This window comes from Sciurus vulgaris (assembly GCF_902686455.1).
Source record: "Sciurus vulgaris genome assembly, chromosome: 6".
Lineage (NCBI taxonomy): Eukaryota > Metazoa > Chordata > Mammalia > Rodentia > Sciuridae > Sciurus > Sciurus vulgaris.
Window position 1 is genome coordinate 64,958,242 of NC_136466.1, and position 19,708 is coordinate 64,977,949.

The following is a 19,708-nucleotide window of genomic DNA, read 5'->3' on the forward strand; positions in this document are numbered from 1 at the left end:
AAACTTGTCTTTTATGACTGAAGTCTGAAGTTCCCTTTATTTTCAGCTGTCTCTGGATCACATGAGTCTCTCTCCATAGGGATCTGGCATCCCAGATAGATTCCTACACCAAGTTGAGCTGGTAAGATACTCATTCACGCTGAACGCCTTAGTCAGTTACCGTACTGTCAACACTCAGAGACGACCACACAGTGGTAGGCTCTTTCTACTGCAGCCTATAACTTAATCAATTTTAAGATCGGTTACTTTAGGAGAAAATTTCTTTGGGCAAGATTCTGTCTCTCCCTGTCTCTGTCTTTCTCTCTCTCTCTGCAGAGAGAAGCACACTGCTAGCACCAAACCCATGAAAATAACTCTTTGCAGTGGCCTCCCAATCAATAAGGAGCTTTATTTGCTGCATGTCACACCCTCTGTTCATTGTATTCACTAAGCTGAGTTGGCACCAGAGAGGCAGCACAAAGGGCAGCCTCGATTCTGAAGGGCCCTGTGCAGGACAGCAGCGCCCTGGGCTGACTCCAGCTCTGCTGTTAATTCACTGTGTGGCCATGCCCACTCTGGGCTTCAGTGTCCTCTGCTTCTAAATGTGATGTTTGGACCAAATGATCCCCAAGGGCTGATTGGATTTATTGTGTGATCCTAGAAATAAGAGAGGTCTATGCCATCAGTGAACTGACCTCCTGGCTGTTCAGAAGGTGACACCGGGGCCCGTTTGAGGTATAGGTGAGGAGAAAGGAATGAGCATCTTCCAGGATGTTTTAGCCACTGGCTGGGCACCAGCCTCCTGGTAGAGAATGCCTCTTAGGACATTGTTACCACAGCAACTGGAGTGTTATTTGGCTCTGGAGTTTAGGGACTTAAGGTCTGTAACTGAAGAGAAACAAAATTTCCTTTCTCACTATGTTGGCTTAATTCTCCAGATCAACCAACTTAGCAGTCAAATACACTTCTCTAAAGAGTATTTATTAAAGCTAAATTGGTATGTCACCAAACTATCACCTGAGAAGTAACCTGGTAGTTGAAGGAAGTCCTAAGTGTGCGAGTAGGGTAAATTTATTGTGCTGTGAGCTCTTTCCCTTGTTGGGGTTCTCACTTCCTGATCTGTAAAATGGTAAGGATGAACCAGGTTATTTTCTCAGTGTCATTCAGTACAAATATTCTAGCTGAGATTTGCAAATTGCTGGCACAAAGAAAATATCTAGCCTGCAGATATGATGTGTTTGCCCTGTGCTGTGTGAGCCATGATGTGTGAGTGTTCTAATCTGAACCAATTTAGTGTTTTTTAAATTTGGGGAGTTATTTAAACATTTGAATTATTTACATCATAATTCAGATTTCTGGCATCTTCTGAAAAAACAAAAATCAGCCAATGAAGACACTGGGCTGGAATCCTTCATGGCAACCCTCAGCTGGAGACGAGCAGCTGCCTCCCCTGTAGACACTGTGTGGGTCCTCCAGATCCCACCGTCTCTACCACTCCCGAGCGGCTCACAGCCCCAGGTCAAGTGTCAGCTTATTAAATGTCTTACATTTGGCCAACTTTTCTCCTGTCCATCCTAACCCATCTAGTGTTTGTGTTTTCACCTGCTTTCCAGCACTTTTAGAATAGAGATGACATGGTCCAAACTCTCTTCACTAATGCCATCGTTTGGCAATCATTTTGGGGGATGGGTAGAAACTGGGTCCAATCAAAGCCTGCCCTGGACAAGAAAACTGGCAGGACCTTAGCTGCCTAGGTCACTCACACTCACCTAATGACACTAGTCAACTTACACCCCAAAGCAGCCATATCCATGGGTGATCCTTAGGAACTATCATGGGCATATGAAATGGCCACATGACCCCTTGCTCTGTGTCTCTCAGCAAGTCCATAACTCTATGATTTGGCTTTTTATGTGTGAAATAAGTTGATTTCACATATAAGCAATCAACTTATTTCAATTTTTAAGCAAGTTTCCTTCCAGAGATAAAATTCCTTAAGGAATAAAATATCCAGATACTGGCTCATATTTAAATCTGCCTCTGTGTGTGTGTGTGTGTGTGTGTGTGTGTGTGTGTGTGTGTGTGTGTGTTTCAGAGATGCAAACATCTACTTGCTGTAACATACAGGTTTTGTGATAATAGGTTCACAGTCTACACCCAGAGTTACAACTAGAACTGTGCCAGAATAAAAGTGAGGCAAAGTCTCATCTGTAGCTAGTGTTCCCTAAGAGAGAGATGCACCCCAGATCTCAGCACCAGCACTGGCACAGAGCAGAGAGGGCCAGTGACTACTCAGAGGAAGAATAAGAACTTATCGAGGAATGTGTGATGCTGAGATTCCCGTCAGAGTTGGAAGCATAAGAAAGGGTCAGCAACAGGACTGTTGGGCTCGATCGTTCTGTGCACTAATAAATGCTCCCAAAGGCCTGCCTTCTCGCCACCCGGCACTAATTTTATTGGGAAGTTTTAGCCTTGTGAGTCTTGGAGGTGACATTGATACTCTACTAATTGACATCCCAAACTATTCCACTCAGTCTTCCAAATGAGACTCCAGTTCAAGTGGTGAAGCCTCTCTAGGCCTAAGGACCTAACAATTAAATGGGAAGCTGACCTCTGCACACTGGAGACATTGGGAGTCAGGCAGCCTAGGTTGACATGCTCTGCTATGTCATATGTACGACCTTGAGGAAGTTACCAAAATTTCCTGAGTCCTAGTTTCTTCACCTGGAAAATGGGGGTGATAAAAATGTCCCCTGATAGATCTGAGTGAGCTCGGAGATCCTCCTTGTCCAGTGGTTGGCACAGTGCCTGCCTCACAGCAACTAAAGGGACATTCCTCAGTTAATAGTTTTTTTTTTTTTCTTACCAATGAACATTAAAAATATCTTTGCTAATGATGAAAATATCTGCTATCAATTGTTAACTCTGCTAATCACATTCAATGTCCACACTTCTGGGAGATAGGTTCCATTGTCCTTTCCACTTTAAAGATGAGGAAGAACAACCTCATCATGTTTAAGAAGTTGTCCCAACTCAGAGCCAAACTACAACTCTATCTAACAGCAAACCATCTGTTCTTAAGGACACCCCTATGCTGCTTCCATCAAATATACTCTAACACAGTGAGGAAAGCAGCTGGAGAAACTCTACACTCATGGCTGAGTGAGTGAAGACTTCCTAGAAGAATTCAATACAGATCTGTTGCTGACAATGAGAATCACAACTCAATTATCTATGTGTTTTTAAAGGATCAGTTTAGTTTTGATATTTCATGGTTTTTATTCCTACTAAATTTAATCATTCTTAAATTCATACCCTTTTCCAACAATAGACTGTGCAATATTCCCCTTAATTTTTTTTTTTTTTTTTGGTACCAGGAATTGAACCCAGGGGTCCTTAGGCACTGAGTCACATCCACAGCCCTTTGTTTATTTTTCATTTTGAGACAGAATCTATCTATGCTGCTTAGAGCCTTGCTGAATTGCTGAGGCTGACATTGAACTTGAAATCCTCCTGCCTCAGCCTCCAGAGCTGCTGGGATTATAGGTATGTGCCAGCACACCAGCTTATTGGGGTTTTTTAGTTATAAAGGAAATAGGTTTATATTGGTTTATAGTTCCAGAGCATGATTAAAGGGCTGCATCTGGTGATAGCCTTCTTGCTGGCAGAATCCTGAGGCAGTATAAGGTATCCTAAGAGTTTCAGAGGTTCAGCCCATGGCTGGCCAGCTCCATAGCTCTGAGCCTGAGGTGAGGCAGAACATTGTTACGGAAGCGTCTGGAGTAGAAAAGCTTCTCAGTTCATGACAGCCAGGGAACAGAGAGGATTCCCCTTTAAAACCTAGTATAAATTAAGGTAAGTCCATGCTGCTGAGAAGGGAATGGTGGGCACCACTGCTCTCCAGCAGCATGTGAAAAGACCCTTTTGACTTGAACATGTATATTAGTAAATGTATTAATATGTACACATATTAGTATATATGTAGAAATACTATATTTGTAGAAACCAGAAATCTCAATAAGCCAGAAAATTTAGCCTCAACCAACTATCTGATTAGACTTTGAAACAGAAATCCACAGGGAACGAAATAGACCAGAACTAACACATTATCCCAGGTAAAGGACCCTAGAATGAGAAAATCTCCTGAAAACCAGTAAAGCAATTATATGCTGATATTGGGACTCAATGAAATAGTCCGGAACTGACTCCTCAACCCCATGTTAGCTGCTCCTCACCCCAGTCCCACCCCCATCGTCCCCCATTGTCAAACTTTTTTTTTTTTTTTTTAAACTTTTCCCTGCTCTTCAGTCAGCTCTGACTTTGGCAAGTGGTCAAGAAGTGAGCAAGAGAGATGGAAGTTCTCTGGGTGTCTGACCCTTACTGGCCATTCAATCATGCAAGCTGTGTAATTCAGTTTAAAAAAAAAAAAAAAAAAAAAAATGTTGCCGTTCTTTTCCTCTCACCCCTCTAATGAACTGCCTCTTTCGCTCCCCTACCACCAGAGAAGGAAAACAATCGCCAGCATTAGTATTCCCGTGAAAAGGGCCAGTCACACAGGGTGCGACTGCAGGCCCTACGTAACAGCTCTCGGCCGCTGCCAGGGCCTGAGAAGGGACAAACTCCAATTGCTCCAGTTCAGACTCGTCCTGGCAGGGGCCGAGGGAAGAGACAGCAGTGATTCACAGCAGGACCCGGTGCCTGCCGCGCCACTTCTCCCAGGACCCAGGGTCTCTTCTTCGAGGCGATGATACCTGGTGTGCAAGTCTCCATGTAGAAATGCATAGGTTACCCTATGTATTTAGTTTCTTTGGGGCCTTTTAATAACAAATGAGCATTCTTACTTAACCTGAAGTGTCTCCTTGTGTTGCTTTCAGGAATTGGGATGCTCACCCAGGACACATTATGGTGCTTCAGCCAAGTGAAAGGCACTATCGAGATTGGAACCACAGAAGGTAGGACAAAGCTCCCCAGGCCCTTTTCCTTGACTCCTGGGGGGGTTTGTGCTGGTTTCAGATTTGAAAACTTTCATCTTTGCTTTTTCAATATAAGTCTCCACACATCCCAGAAGAGTATTCAGGGCTAGAAATGGATTTAATAATTTCTGTCTACACTTTTTCTGTGGTGACGTTTATTTTATTCCCATCAATGAGGCAGTACTGAAATGAACTTTCAGTGAAATAAATAGGTTTGCAGAGAGAGGCTAAACTAGGCAAGCCTGGCTCCAGGATGGTCTGTCAGCTCTGTAGAATTCTGGGACCAAACAGTTCAAGACCATCAGCCATTAATCTCTCTTCTACTCTGTGTTGAGAGGCTCATTGGCTTCCCATGAAGCACACAGGGAGCTGAAGAATTGAAGTCTGGTCATTTGAATTATGGGAACATTGAGTCCCAATATCAGCAAATAATTGCCTTACTGATTCTCAGGAGATTTACTCATTCCTGGATCCTTTACCTGGGATAATGTATTAGATTTTTCTCCTCCTGAAATACTCTTTTTAATTCTCTTCATTTTATTCCCTCATAAGCCTGGGCTTAGAGACCTCCATGACTCTCCCTAAGGATTCAGCATTTCAAAACAGTTGAATGATAGGCCATTGGAAGGAGCTAGAATAGCACTTGTGGGTGTTTTAAATCAAAGTTTCACTGTTCTAGCAAGATGCAGTCAGGATTTCCTGAAACAGATTTTACTACATTAAGGGCAGGTATCAATGTGGCCTAACATTGCTCTAAAACTCATTTTAATGAAGAATGAACAGTAGACAGGGTTGAACCTTAACAGGAATGTAATAGGATCAATCCACATGGACTCTGAGTCATTTGGTAGCGTTTTAATTATGTATAAAAAATAATTTCAGTAAAAATCTGAATAATTTAAGGAAGTAATTTATTCACAATCTTATTTGTTTTTATAGACTCAATCTAATGGTGGGTAGTCTAAAATCACATGATCTGTGTTTAAGAGCAGGAGGAAACACACAAAACTAATAAATCTATAAAATTCTACTTTTATATAACATCTGTTGCTTTCATGATGTGTTGTCGAATGGAGCTTTACAAATTTCCTTCTAAAGTTCCTATGAAGACAAAGCAGCATTTCTTAACTCATTTTATGCCCATCTAATAAAAACATATTTCTGTGTCTTCTACATGGCAGCACTGTGCTAGGCAGTAGGTATTTTTTAAAAGGGTGGGTGGAGCACTGTGAAAGGCAGTAGGTATTTTTTAAAAGGGTGGGTGGAGGCAGGGCCTGACCTATCTCCTAACCTCATGGATCTTAAGCAAACTGAAGCTCCAGTTAATCAGTTGTTTTGACGCAAAATCACTTGTACTTTTTAAACAATAAAGACTTTCAGGTCCCTAAGTGCTACTGGAGACCAGGGTGATGCAAGGTGTTAATGAGCTGACCCAGGTAATTCTGATGGAGTGGACTGGCATTTGGGACCACGAGGCCAGATGACTTATTTCAGGTTATTCATTGCTCTCAGGCTGTGGGCTTAAATCTTGTCTTTCTGACCGGCTCCCTACCAATTGTGAAGCTTCTTTTCATCTGACTCTAGTTCTTATCCCCCAGGACTTACTGTGTCATGAGTTCTCACACTTTCATTCCAATTTAATCCCCACCAAAACCTTATGAGAGGGAGGTAGGGCGGGTAGGAGGGAAAAGGGGGAGAGAAAATTGGGGAATTAAGAACCGAAATAGAATATCATTCATGTATGATGTTTGGGATGAACCCAACTACTATATATAACTGCAAAACTCTAATAAAAAAACAGAAAAGAAAAAGAAATCTTATGAGAGAAGATAATTTTATTCCCACTTTACCTATAAAAATACTGAAGTTAAACAAGCAAACAAGAAATATCATGATTTGTCAAAGGCCCTGTCTTTAATGGGCAATCTAAGTTTGAACGCAGGCTTGGGAACCCCAGATCCCCTGCTCTTCAGTTTTGAAAATGGAGATTCTGATGTAGTAGTTTGGAATGAGGTCCAGGAATTTACATTTTCACACATGTTCTTTGATGATCCATCTATCCCAGTGAACTAAGGATAGATTTAAATGTTTGTGTGCCTAATAAACAAGGAACCTGCTTGAATTAACTATTAACTGGGTCATGAAGTCAGGATCAAAATGACAATTAATTCCTACTTCATCTGGAAAATGCACTTCAAAATGGTACAGAAAGGCAAAACCAGGAGTTAGGGTGGACACTGACATGCAGCCACTGTCATCGAAGTTTCCTGGCCAACATGTCTGTGATGTCATTGAAGTTGCATTAATAGTGCCCCAATGGCAGCTGGATATTTGTGAGCAAATTAATGAATAACTCTTACCTGCTATTGGTTCAAAGCAGGTTGTTTTTTCAATTGGTCTAATCATCCCAAGCTGACTTTCTAAACTGATCGGTCAATGAAAAGTATTCATTTTGCTGCCCTTTTTTCTTTGTCCTACTGATGACTTTTCCCATGCATTCTGGTTCTAACGCTTTCTGGTTGATGGCATTGACTGATTTGTTTAATGTCTCTGTGCTTCAGCATCCTTATCTGGAAAATGGAAATAATAATATAGGGACCCATATGATGACCATGTGGGCTAGGTGAACAGAAAATATTTTTAATGTAGAGATGCGTTCATGTGTGTTGATAGATTGTTATTAGATACCCATGTTTTATTACCTGCTAGGGGGCTAAGAAGGTGACGTGACAAAAATAAAGATAAGTAATTTAATGCAATATTTTAGCACCTTAGGTGAATGGTACTATGAGCTAAACAACAAACATTTAATGCGTGTTTACTATACCCAGGGTCCATCCCAGAAAGTGAATGTATAAAGATAAATAAAATAATGTCCAAGTTCTCAAGAAATGTACCATTGACAGCCAGGTGTAGTGGCACATGCCCATAATTCCAGGAGCTTGGAAGACTGAGGCAGGAGGATCACAAGTTCCAAGCCAGACTCAGCAATTTAGTGAGATCCTGCCTCAAAATGAAAAATAAAAAAGGGATGGGGATGTGGCTCAGTGATTGAGTATGCCTGAATTTAATCACAAGAAAGAGAAGAAAGAAAGAAAGAACGAAAGAAAGAAAGAGAAAAAGAAAGAAAGAAAGAAAGAAAGAAAGAAAGAAAGAAAGAAAGAAAGAAAGAAAGAAAGAAAGAAAGAAAGAGGGAGAAGGGAGGAAAGAGGAAGGAAGGAAGGAAGGAAGGAAGGAAGGAAGGAAGGAAGGAAGGAAGGAAGGAAGGAAGGAAGGAAGGAAGGGAGGGAGGGAAAAAGAAATGTATCATTGAAGAGGAAATAGAATATGTTATAGGAGAATACAATATATAACAATAAACATAATACAAGGTAAGGTGAAGACAAAAGTGCTTTGATTAAAGTTGAAAGTGCTTTAAATAAAAAAAGAGGGAGAAATCCCACACATTTGGGGATGGGAGGACAAAGACTTCATGGAGAAAAGACCTTTAATATAGGCCCTACATAATTTTTAAAATGCAACACTTATTTTTGTGCTTTTCTGATGACCAGAAAGATTTAAATGTAACTAAAACATAGTCCAAAAATAAATTGCATTCATAATCCCACAACCCACAAATCAATACTGTTAATAGTTTGTGTCATGTATTTCTAACCTTATGCATGTATATTCATCGGTTGATTCAGTTACCCAAACAGATACTGTGCAGTGGACTAGTTAGTTTATATCCAACAAAATCAACACTTTTTTTTTAATCAAATGGAAATAATATTTCATAAGCTTATGTTTTTACCTAACAACACACAGTGATCATCCTTCATGTTATAAGAAGTAGGTATACCCTAATTATTTAGTCTTCAGTATTTATAACATGGTTATGGACACCTATTAACATTCATGCATTTGTTCATAAACTTGTGATAGGCTGGTTCAGATTACAGGTTCCCCAGTGGAAACACCTGGTTCAAGTTTGATTTCCCTGCTGGCATAGAGCAAGTTGCCTCACATTTATAACAATTCCATTTCCTGACATGTAAAATTGGGATAATAAAACTGATCTTGAAGAACTGTTATAATAAGATAGATATTTTAAACAAATAAAGAAGCATTTCAAATAAACCTAGAAAATGTGCAACAATTACATTTAGTTACTGTGATTATATTATTGAGATATGGTCTCAAAACCAGAATTCCTTGGTCCAGGATTACATGGACATATATATATTTTTTTTTTAATCTAACCCAGGGTCCTTTAGAAATATGTTGAGAATTTAAAATCACTAGAGATATTTAACAGTGACCTTTTCTCAAATTCTCCGGTTTAAAGCATTTAAAAATTGGTTTTGCAAGATCTGATCAATTGAGACTTCTTTAACTACTCAAGTGCCTCAGAGGGTTTTAGGAAGCAGAAAATATGAGACATGAAGTGGTGGAAACTGCATGTGCAAAGGTCCAGAGGTTTGTAAATTCAGAAATAGGAAGGACTTTCTTTGGGTGGGGTATAAAAGCACTCACACAATCAAAGTGAAAGACTAAACTCAAAAGCTAGATGGGACCCAGGATGTGAAATGCTTGAATGACATTTAGTCATACACTACATCTGGTACCAGCCAGTTAGTATTGCTGAGGTTTGAAAAAGCTATTGCTACGCCAGGCAGACATAATTGAAGTCGTGTCAGCTCATTTCAGACAATGCAATGAAATTAGTTTATTGGTAAAGTGGGAATTCTACTCTATTCATGAACTAACTCTAACGCATTAATTCCCTTACGCAAATATTCGATGGGTATTTATTAAGTGGTTGCTCTGTGTCAGCGCTGCACCAGGTGAATACAAGTTTTTAAAACACTACCGCACACTGGGAGAGTCAGACAATTTAAAAAAGAACAATAAAAGATCTTTGAGTTTTTGATGAATAGTGGAAAAGGTATAATAAACAGCATGGCATGAGAGAGTTTCTGAAGAGGTCACTATGATGTGGGGCACCAAGACAGGTCTCCTTAAGGAGGCAGCCCCTGGGCTTCAGCCTTAAAGATGGGAACCAGACTTAAAGAAGAGGCCTTGGACATCAGAGGGAGTAATAAAATGGGCATGTGAGCAGGCCCAGCACCAGGGGAGGAGGTGAGGTTTTCAAAGCACGAAGAAGAGCACAGCATGGTGGGTACTGAGATTGAAAACCCTGTGGCCTGAAAGGAGGAGGAGGGGTAGGTGGGAGGGGCTTGACCAGGCAGGATACCTTACAGAAGCTGGGTGGATCACTAAATGTCATTCAAGCATTTCTCATCCTGGGTCCGCCCTACCTTTTGGAAACAGTGAAACTCCTTCCCACTGAAGGAGTCTAAAGATAAATGTATTCTGTTAAAATATGTTCTTCGAGGAAGAAGTCTGAGACAATGTAGTTCTATTAAGAAAGAGAAGCAGAAAAGATGAAAACAGCATCCAGGTAAATTTTGGAGAGAGGTAAAGAAAGGGATTAAAATAGCTCCCAGGCACCAGTTATCAACCCTAACATACCTGGAAAAGAAACACATTTGTGGGGGAAAACCCTAAATTTCATTTTGACCACGTGAAGTGTGAAGTGACTGTCATTATACCCAGGTGTAAATGCCAAGAAGGAAGTGTGCATGTGAGTGTCTCAGAGAGACTCTGAGATGGAGACAAGCTGGAGGCTTCAGTGTATAGATGGCAATGGAACCACTGCCCCAGATGGGATCACCGCCCACGTTCACATGCAGTCAGTAAACGGCAGGATGATGGCCTGAGTCCTCTGCTGCTTTCCTGTTAGCTGGGATGTCATCTAAGCCTGGTTCATTTAGTTTGGTTCTTGTAAGATACCCGTGGAAGTTTCTGCTTCTGTGCAATTTTAGTATTTAATTTATCACAAATGCATATTCCGCGTAACATATGATTTCATCTCATGAAGCTTTACCCTATTTCATTGGGAGAAGTAAATTGCGTGCTGAAGTTGCCCTCTCTGGTCATCAATGTTTGAGAGCTGGTGTCTGATTCTGTGCACGGGGAAAAAGTCAGAATTATCTGGTGGAGTTTGTTTTTTCTCGGCTACAGTATGTAACCATTTTCTTTGAGATACTACAGTTCCAGGGTCTTTTGTTCATTTTTCATTTTGCAGTTCTTCAGTGCCTGTCAGTGTAGGTCATTTCATCTTGTTCGTGGGAAATAATTACAGTATTTATTCTGTTTTGCTACATCGGGATAACCTTTGTTCCTTCCCCGCCTTCTGAAAAGATCACTCAGGTACAGGGAAGGATGAGGCATTGTATTGATTCAGATTTCTAATGAGAACAAAACATCAATTTGGCTGTCAAGGTGAAATGCATTCTTCCCACCTGAAAGCAAGAGCTCACGGCTTGAGCACTCCTAGCACAGAGGAGGCTTCCGCCAGCCACACTCGCAAGGACATCTTAGGTTTGCACTGAGGTTTGAGAAATCTCAGGATGGTAGAAATGATTTCTCAGCTGCCCTTCAGTGATTCCGACTCTTTGCTGACACCCAAAGTGAAAAATACCTAGTGGATTGTTTATAAGCAGTACAAAGGCCTGCGACCTTCTCCTCATTTTAAGAAAGTCAGCTGTGGACAATAACCTTTCTTAGATTTTCACTCAACCTAAGTGGCATAGGATGATGGCCCCACAGATCATAGTCTAAACGATGCAGAATGTAGCCTTCTTTGCCTTGTCCTTCCCTCTCCTAGTTACTGGAAGAAGCAGTGACTTTGATAAGAATTCCTGTTTCAGGAAGAGATCTTGTCTCTTTTGACAGAAGCTTTCTGGATCAGCAACTCCAGAGATTATTAATCAGCATCAATTTGAAGTCTGGTGAGCCCAAACTGTAAACTTGGTCCAACTATCCAGTTAGCACTCTTAGGCCAAACTGTATTGTACATATAAACAATCTGGCAAAGGTGTTAAAATGCACCCTACCCCAGAGAGTTGAATCCACAGGTTTAAGCCATGGAGAGTGTATGTTTCACAGGCATTGCAAATAATTCTAGTATACACCGATCCAAGAGAGACAATGAGAAACTCATTTTCTTTCTTTACATTAGAGGACCACTGTGAGAGCAGAGCAGAGAGCTATCTGAATGTCTTTGAGTGCTTTTAAAGGAAACCAGAATGGCAATAAATAAGAGTTTATTGCCAAGTTCTCTGTCCCAGTCACTGAAGGGAGCGAAAACCTCCCTTCTGTGTGTCAAAAGGAAACCAAGAATCTCCTCTGTGCATCTAGTAGTCTACAGAGGAATTCCTATGCAACTTCACTGTATGGCATTCCAATCTGCTGGGAGCAAAACTGGTCTGATTTTGAACACGTTGCAATGAGATGAAAGCACTTTTTCTCAGCTGTGATGGGGGATGTCTGTGCGAGAAGTCTTGCTGTCTCTGCAGGTGGCCTGGTGAGAAGTGGACTCTGTGGAGGAAGGGAAGCAGGATCTTTGTGCAACGCTGACACCAAACATCCAGTTCTTTTTTTATGCATTAGGTAATTAAATAGTTCCAAGCCAAGAAAAATGAAAAAGCTCCATGGCCGATCATTTCACTCCTTCCCTAATGCTAGTAACTTTAAATAGGTTTATCAATGCACACATATTTATGGAGCATCTAGTATGTGTGAGGTACTGGAAAGGGTCATGACACCATAGTCATGGGTAGAACCCTATCAACCCCCTTCTCTCAGTGGATATCAACAAGTGGTTTTCAGATACAATCTGATGTAAATGTGAAAACTTCTAGACAACTAGTAAGTCATTCAACCCACAGTGGAATAGGCAAGAGAATAGGGAAGGCTTACTAGAGCAACTGGTGGCCAATCAGAGACCTAGGAAAGGAATCAGAGTTAGTGGGGAGTTTTAGGCACACAGGTTCACATATCATTCCTTCCTTTGGGCTAGTTACTTTCTTGAGCTATCTTGAAAGGACGAGAGGATGAGAGGATGAAAGGATGAGAGGCTTTGCTAATAAGATCTTTGAAACACTGCACAATACGTGGCCAGGGTAAAGTGACAATAATAGTAGTAACTCTATTCAATAAGTCTTCATAGGCCAGCCCCTGTAGTATTTGCTACCACTATATTGTCTCATTTCATCTTTGCCACATTGATAAGACACGAGGCAAGTGCCAGTGTAACACCATTTCACAGTGGAAGAAATTGAGGGTCAGAAAGTTTAACTTACCCCAGTCACACACCTGCCTGACCTCAGAGTTGGTGGCCTTAAACCTTGTGAAGAGCACTCCTAGAAAGTAGCCTGGCACCAAGTAGCAGCTCCATGAATATCTGTTGAATGAATATAGTAGTCCCCAGCTATGCATAGTTTCACTTTCCACAATTTCAGTTACCCACAGCCAACCATGATCCAAAATATTGAATAGAAAATTCCAGAAATAAACAATCCATAGGTTTTCAATTGCATGCCATTCTTAATAGCATGATAAACTCTCATGCTGTCCTGCTCCATTCCACCCAGATGTGAATCATCCCTCTGTCCAGCATATCCATATTATATATGCTACCCACCCATTAGTCACTACATAGCCATCTCAGTTATCAGGTCAACTGCCATGGTATCACAGTGATCCTGTTCCAAAAACTCTCATTTTACTTACACGTGGTCATAATGCACAAGAGAACTGATACAATAGATGCACCAGGGCACAGATATGGAAGAACAGATTAACTCTGCTACTATGTGTACTGCAGGGCATACAGAAAAAAAATTGCATATGTAGGATTCAGGTCTGTCTCGATTTCAGGCTCCACTGGGGGTCTTGGAATGTGAACAAGAGTAGACGACTGTGTAGTCTTCAGTAAGTAGTAAATGTCAACAAATAAAGAGATCAGTATTGCCATTAATATAAAAATAGTGAATTTTTTAGGAAACTAAAGTAGCTCATTCAAGACAATCCATTATAGATATACAATACTTTTCTACTTTTAACACGTGAGTCATTTTATTTATTATCATCTATGGAAGATGCCTAGAGTGGGTCTTATAATCCCATGTGAAAGATACAAAAGCAATAGTAGAGATATTATGGACAGTAGGTAGATTATTCTTCATAGAGATGAGGCAGAGATCCAGGTAGACAGAGAAGTCTGGTCTCATAGAGACCAGAGAGCAAATTTTCTAATCTTATACCAGCAATATATCTACCGCTCATCTTCCACTGGAATGACAGCTTTGTTGGGGTTACTCTGTTTTAGAGATACCGGCTGTGAGTTTAAGGTGTAATTCACTTTCATGAAAATGTAGGCCACTGAATGTAAGGCAGCTCAAAGGAAATCATTCAAGATGCTTTCAGCTATAGCAAAAAACTTCTATAAAATACAGGCACTAGTAAAAGAATGACATCTCACACCTAGTTCTGCAAATATCTACCTGCTATCTGCTAGTCATTCTAGGTATGGAAGATTCCACGGTAATGGAGACAGACAAAAGGTAAGAGAAATAAGTAGAATATAAAACATAAGATTGTAAATTCAATGGAGAAAATAAAGCAATAGGGGGTGTAGAGGTGTTCTCTTTTAAATAGGATAGTGAAGACTTTATTCAAAAACCATATTTGAACAATGATCTGAAGAAGGCAAGAGGTCAAGTCATATGGATATCTGTGGATAATTCCAAATGAAGGGAATAGCCTGTGCAAATGCCCTGAGGCAAGAATTTATCCACTATGTTTGAGGACTACACATGAGGCCAGTGTGGCTGTTAAGCGAGCAAAGGGGAAGGTTATGAAAGATGGAGACAGAGAGATGATGGCTGACAGCCACAAGAGGGGACCTTATAAACCCTTGTAAACCCTTGGACTTCTGCCCAAGTGTTACAATTATAACACACTCTTTCTAGCAGCAGGTCAATAACAGATTTTATGGGGTCAAAGTTGGAAGCAAGGTGCCCAGTTAGGAATTTATTGCAGTAATCGAGTTTTATTATTTTCATAATAATTGCTGAGGCAAGAAGGTCCCAGAACTGCTAAATTCCATAACCGAGCACAGCATGGAGGACTCAGATCCCATCTCCTGCCTTGCCGTTCTTGGAATGTCAGCTTTGTCCCAAGATAACAGTAGCGACTCTGAGCACCACACTTAGATCGAACAATATCCAAAGAAAGGATATTCTGCTCTTTTTTTTTTCTTTTCCTCACATGTTCCTAGCAAATTTATTTTGATGTCCCTTTGGCCATAGTCTGAGTCATCCGCCCACTTCCAAGCTGAGGAGAATGGTGTTAACTAGCTTACACAGACAGGCTTGCATCTGAGTTTCGTGTCGACTCATCATCCCCAAGTGGAGGATACACAACAAAATCTTGGCTTTGCAGGAAGGGACGGGGCGTTGAGGGTAGCCCAACAACACAGGGACTACAGGAAGAGGCAGATGTGGCTCACTCAACCTCATTGCTACCTCTGGGCAAAGGGAAGGGGGTCACTGACTTGTTTTTTGTAGAACATTTGGCTCAAGCAAATCCAAATGCCAACTTTCTCTGACTATTCTTGAAGCCACGATCTGGGTATAAGAGGAGATTATTTCCCTTTTTTATGTTGCTAATTAAGCAGGCTCAGCATCATCTTACCTACATAGTTGATGTTATTTGTTAATGGAATTCAAAAGTCAAGAATAAATGATTAAGTGCATGCACACAGTGGGGTGGTTCCTGGTATTCTGCTCAGATTTCAAGTAAATATTATGCCTTTTTTCTTCATCATACTTATTTTTAAATTATTAAGTCATGCTTTAAGAAAAAAAAAAAAAGGAGAGGGCACAGTATGGTTAGAGGTAAGAGACTGAATATCATTCATCTGTTTATTCAGTAAACATGGATTGGGCATTAGGCGTTGGAAACAGAAGCTCTTAAAACAGCTAACGTCTCTGGTGTTAATGGTGCTCACATTCTAATGGGGCATCTAGACAATAGAAAGTGAAAGCTCACAGACACAAGATAATTTCAGATGTGACATGTACTACAGAGAAAATAAAATGTGGACATGTGGGAAGACTGACAAAGGGTCGGGATGCTACCTTAAATGACTATTTTTTGAAGTTTTTTTTTAATTTTTATTATGCATGGCGTTGCCATTATTTTGTCAACTGTTTCAAAAGAATCATTATTTAATGTTTCAGGCGTGATTCTTCTTATTACAATTTAAAGCAAACTTTCTCCAAATTACAGCATAAGTCATCTCTCAGTGTGTGCTTCTTACTCTACCATTAATCAAATATACAGGTAATTTCAATGTTGAAAGGTCTATACAAATGATATTCGAGCAGTAATGATTTCCAAATATTGGTATGAAGTGCCTAATTTCCAAGGAAAACTAATGGCAATTATTTACAACTTATCATTCACAGGCTTCAGAATTTATTTCTTGTGCTTTTTGAGTCTGTGATTCATTTAAAGTGCAGCTTCTCATCAGGTGTACCTGAGACTGTTTTTAAATGAGTAATTTACAGCTTTCTGAAGACAAGCTGTTTTTTAAAATGTTATTTAATAGCAACTTAAAGTAATTCACTAAACAAAAAACAGAAAAATATAATTCACAAACTTTATTTTAAAAAACAAACTCAGATGCTACTTTTAAAATATTTGCAATGCTCTGTGTTCTTAAAAAAAAACCTTGAGGGCATTGGGGAAAATTTACCAAAGTGAAGAAAATGAACTGTGAACAGATGATCTGGGTTTGAACCCCAGTGGGATCACTTTTGGTCACTGAATAAATTCCACAACCTTGTTTTGATTTAACCTCACCTTCCTTCTCTGGGAAATGGGGATTTAATAAAATAATCCACAAAAAGCACAGAAATAATCCTAAATTAATGTTAGCTGTGGTGCTGATAAAAACACGGGTTACAGGACTGGGATGCAGCTCAGAAGTAGCAAAATTCTGGATTCCAGACCCCTATTCCCCTACACACACACACACACACACACACACACAGAGATTACAAGAAAATAAAAATGACTTGTCATCCTTAGGATCCCATTCTTGTGGTTGAACATGATGTGAAGTTACACTGGTTGCTTGTTCATATATTAAAATTCCAACAACTTTCTTCATAGAAATAGAAAAAGCAGTCATGAAATTCATTTGGAAAAATAAGAGGCCCAGAATAGCCAAAGCAATCCTTATGGAGAAAAGTGAAGCAGGAGGCATCACAATACACCAGGCTTTAAATTACACTACAGAGCTATAGTAACAAAAACAGCATGGTATTGGCACCAAAACAGACACGAAGACCAATGGCACAGAATAGAAGACATAGAGGCAAACCCACATAAATACAGTTATCTCATACTAGACAAAGGTGTTATAAACATACATTGGAGAAAAGATATCCTCTTTAACAAGTGGGGCTGGGAAAATGGGAAATCTATACGTAGCAAAATGAAATTAAAACCCCATCTCTCACCCTGCACAACACTCAACTCAAAGTGAATCAAGGATGTAGGCATTAGACCAGAGGCCCTGCACCTACTAGAAGAAAATATAGACCCAACCCTCCATCATGTCAGCTTAGGAACCAACTTCCTCACCAAGACTTCTAAAGCACAAGAAGTGAATTCAACAATCAACAAATGGAATGATATCAAACTAATTTTCAATAAATTTTCTATCCATGTAAACAAGAAACCAATTTTCAGTTAGACAACAGGAAATAAGTTTCAGAGACCTACTATAAAACATAATGACTGTAGTTAATAACAATGTGTCATATGCTAAAAATTTGCTAAGAAGGTAGATCTTAAATGTTTCACCACAAATTAATGGTCAGTATGTGAAATAGTGCCTGTGTTATTTAGCTCAGCTCTCTTCTCTCAATCAAGGCAGCATGACATAGCAGTGAAGAAGCCTATTCTCCAAAATACTTTCCCAGGTTTGCACCTAAACTCCGACACTAACTCTAAGTATGGCATTTAAATCTGCCATGCCTTGGTCTCCTTATCTATAAAGTAGGGAAAATAATTGAAACTATTTCAAGGCCCCCGTGAGGGTTAAATGAGATGATACATGCATCTATAGCATAGCATGGAATGTAGTCAGTATGCAGTAAACGCTTACTTTCTCATTATTAGTAGTAACATTTAATCACTCTGCCAACCCTGTAAAAGAGGTTTTCTAATATTGAGATTTTGGCTGAGGTAACTTAGATCCAAAGAGATTAAATGGTTGAATATTTGCTCCAGCACTATCATCAATAACTTGAGTTAGTAATGGCTACAGTGGTGGTTAAGCTCTCAGGCTCTGGAGTCAGGCTCCTGGGTTTGAATCCTGGCTCTATCATCCCACTGTTCTTAAGGTACTCCCAGCCTCACTTACCAGTCTCCTTCCTGTACTTTCTGCTCCATTATTTCCTCCTATACATGTATGGCACTATACATCGTTTATTTCCTATTCTAAAAACATCTTTTACCTTCTCTTTACCTAGCAATACTCTATTCAGATCTCAGCTTTCGTTTCTTTTCTCTTAATAATTACCCTTCCCTAACCCTGAACTCTGGCCTTGGTAGCACTTCCAAGAGATCCTGGATATTAACAATCCTATTCTTGCCAAATACATAATTTTCTTGTTCCTTTTATGTTGCCTGTGCTGGAAACTACTCTCCATGAAAGCATGGCCATATCTAACATATCTATCACAACCACAAATCATGTAAGCATTTCTCGTGCCCAGCCCTGTGCCTGGCATGCAGTAGTACTTAACAGATATTTATTGGATAAATAAATGCATGCATGCATGCATGAATGAATACCAGTTCTTAAAGCAGCAAGAAAGGCCAACAAGATAGGAGACTTTTAAGAAAATGCATTCTAGTGGCAAGAGTGACACTCCTTACTACTAAGTCAAGTCAGGATACTTGGTGGATGGAATTCCTTCAAATGTAAATGATTTATTACAGAAAAGTGCTGCCATTTTCTGATATCCAGCTTTGCTGGTTACCTAAAGAGCCAAGTTAGACCAATGGTGGATGATGACACATAATGGGGAGAGGGAAGGGTTAGTGTTAGGGTTAGAGTTAGGGTTAGGGAGGGGGGCAAGTATGGAGGAAGGAAGCATTGTATAGAGGGAAAAGAGGGGTGGGAGGGGTGGGGGGAAGGGAAAAAATAACAGAATGAATCAAACAACATTACTCTATGTAAATTTATGATTACACAAATGGTATTCCTTTACACGATGTACAAACAGAGAAACAACATGTATCCCATTTGTTTACAATAAAATAAAAAAATAAAAATTAAAAAATTAAAAAAAAAAAGAATCAGAGAGGTTTAGTAACTTGTCCAAGATCACACAGCTAGTTCATGGTAGAAACAGGATGAAGGGCTCAGTGTCTTACTGACATTAAGAAATGGTGAAAACTTCAGCAAACTGAAGATATTTTTCCCATGTGCTGCTACTCAGCTCCGGATTAGGCTTGCACAAGAACAATGTGGGTCTGCTGTTGCTGGATCTTCCTGTTGGTTTTTTTTTTTTTTCTTTTTTTTTTTTTGCTTTTTTGTTTTTTAACAGAGGTCATAAATCCAGAGTTTTAAATAAAAATACCCTGATTATTATATGTAAAAAAAAAAAATTTCAAAACACTTAAAAATATTGTTTCATGAGATTTATACACCAGATCTAAGGGAAAGGGAGATAGAGAAACTAAAGCATGATGAATTACAGTCAGATCTTAAAGATTCTTACTTTTATTTGGAGTAGTATTTGTTCAGCTTATGTTGCCTTATGTACAATTAATGTGGCCATGAC

General features: G+C 39.8%; 1 protein-coding gene across 3 annotated transcripts in view; it reads left to right on the plus strand.

Moving 5' to 3' along the window:
- Positions 1–4,558: 4,558 nt before the first annotated feature.
- Positions 4,559–19,708, plus strand: part of PPP2R2B (protein phosphatase 2 regulatory subunit Bbeta) — a 465,343-nt gene continuing 450,193 nt past the window's right edge. The window contains exons 1-2 of one of the 3 annotated variants that reach the window (XM_079144770.1): positions 4,559–4,733; positions 4,854–4,931. In XM_079144770.1, coding sequence (XP_079000896.1) covers positions 4,882–4,931 — 50 coding nt within the window. In that variant the 5' untranslated portion in view covers positions 4,559–4,733; positions 4,854–4,881. Of the gene's footprint in view, positions 4,734–4,853; positions 4,932–19,708 lie in introns of those variants that run through there. The other 2 variants (XM_079144771.1, XM_079144776.1) reach the window with 2 other exon arrangements.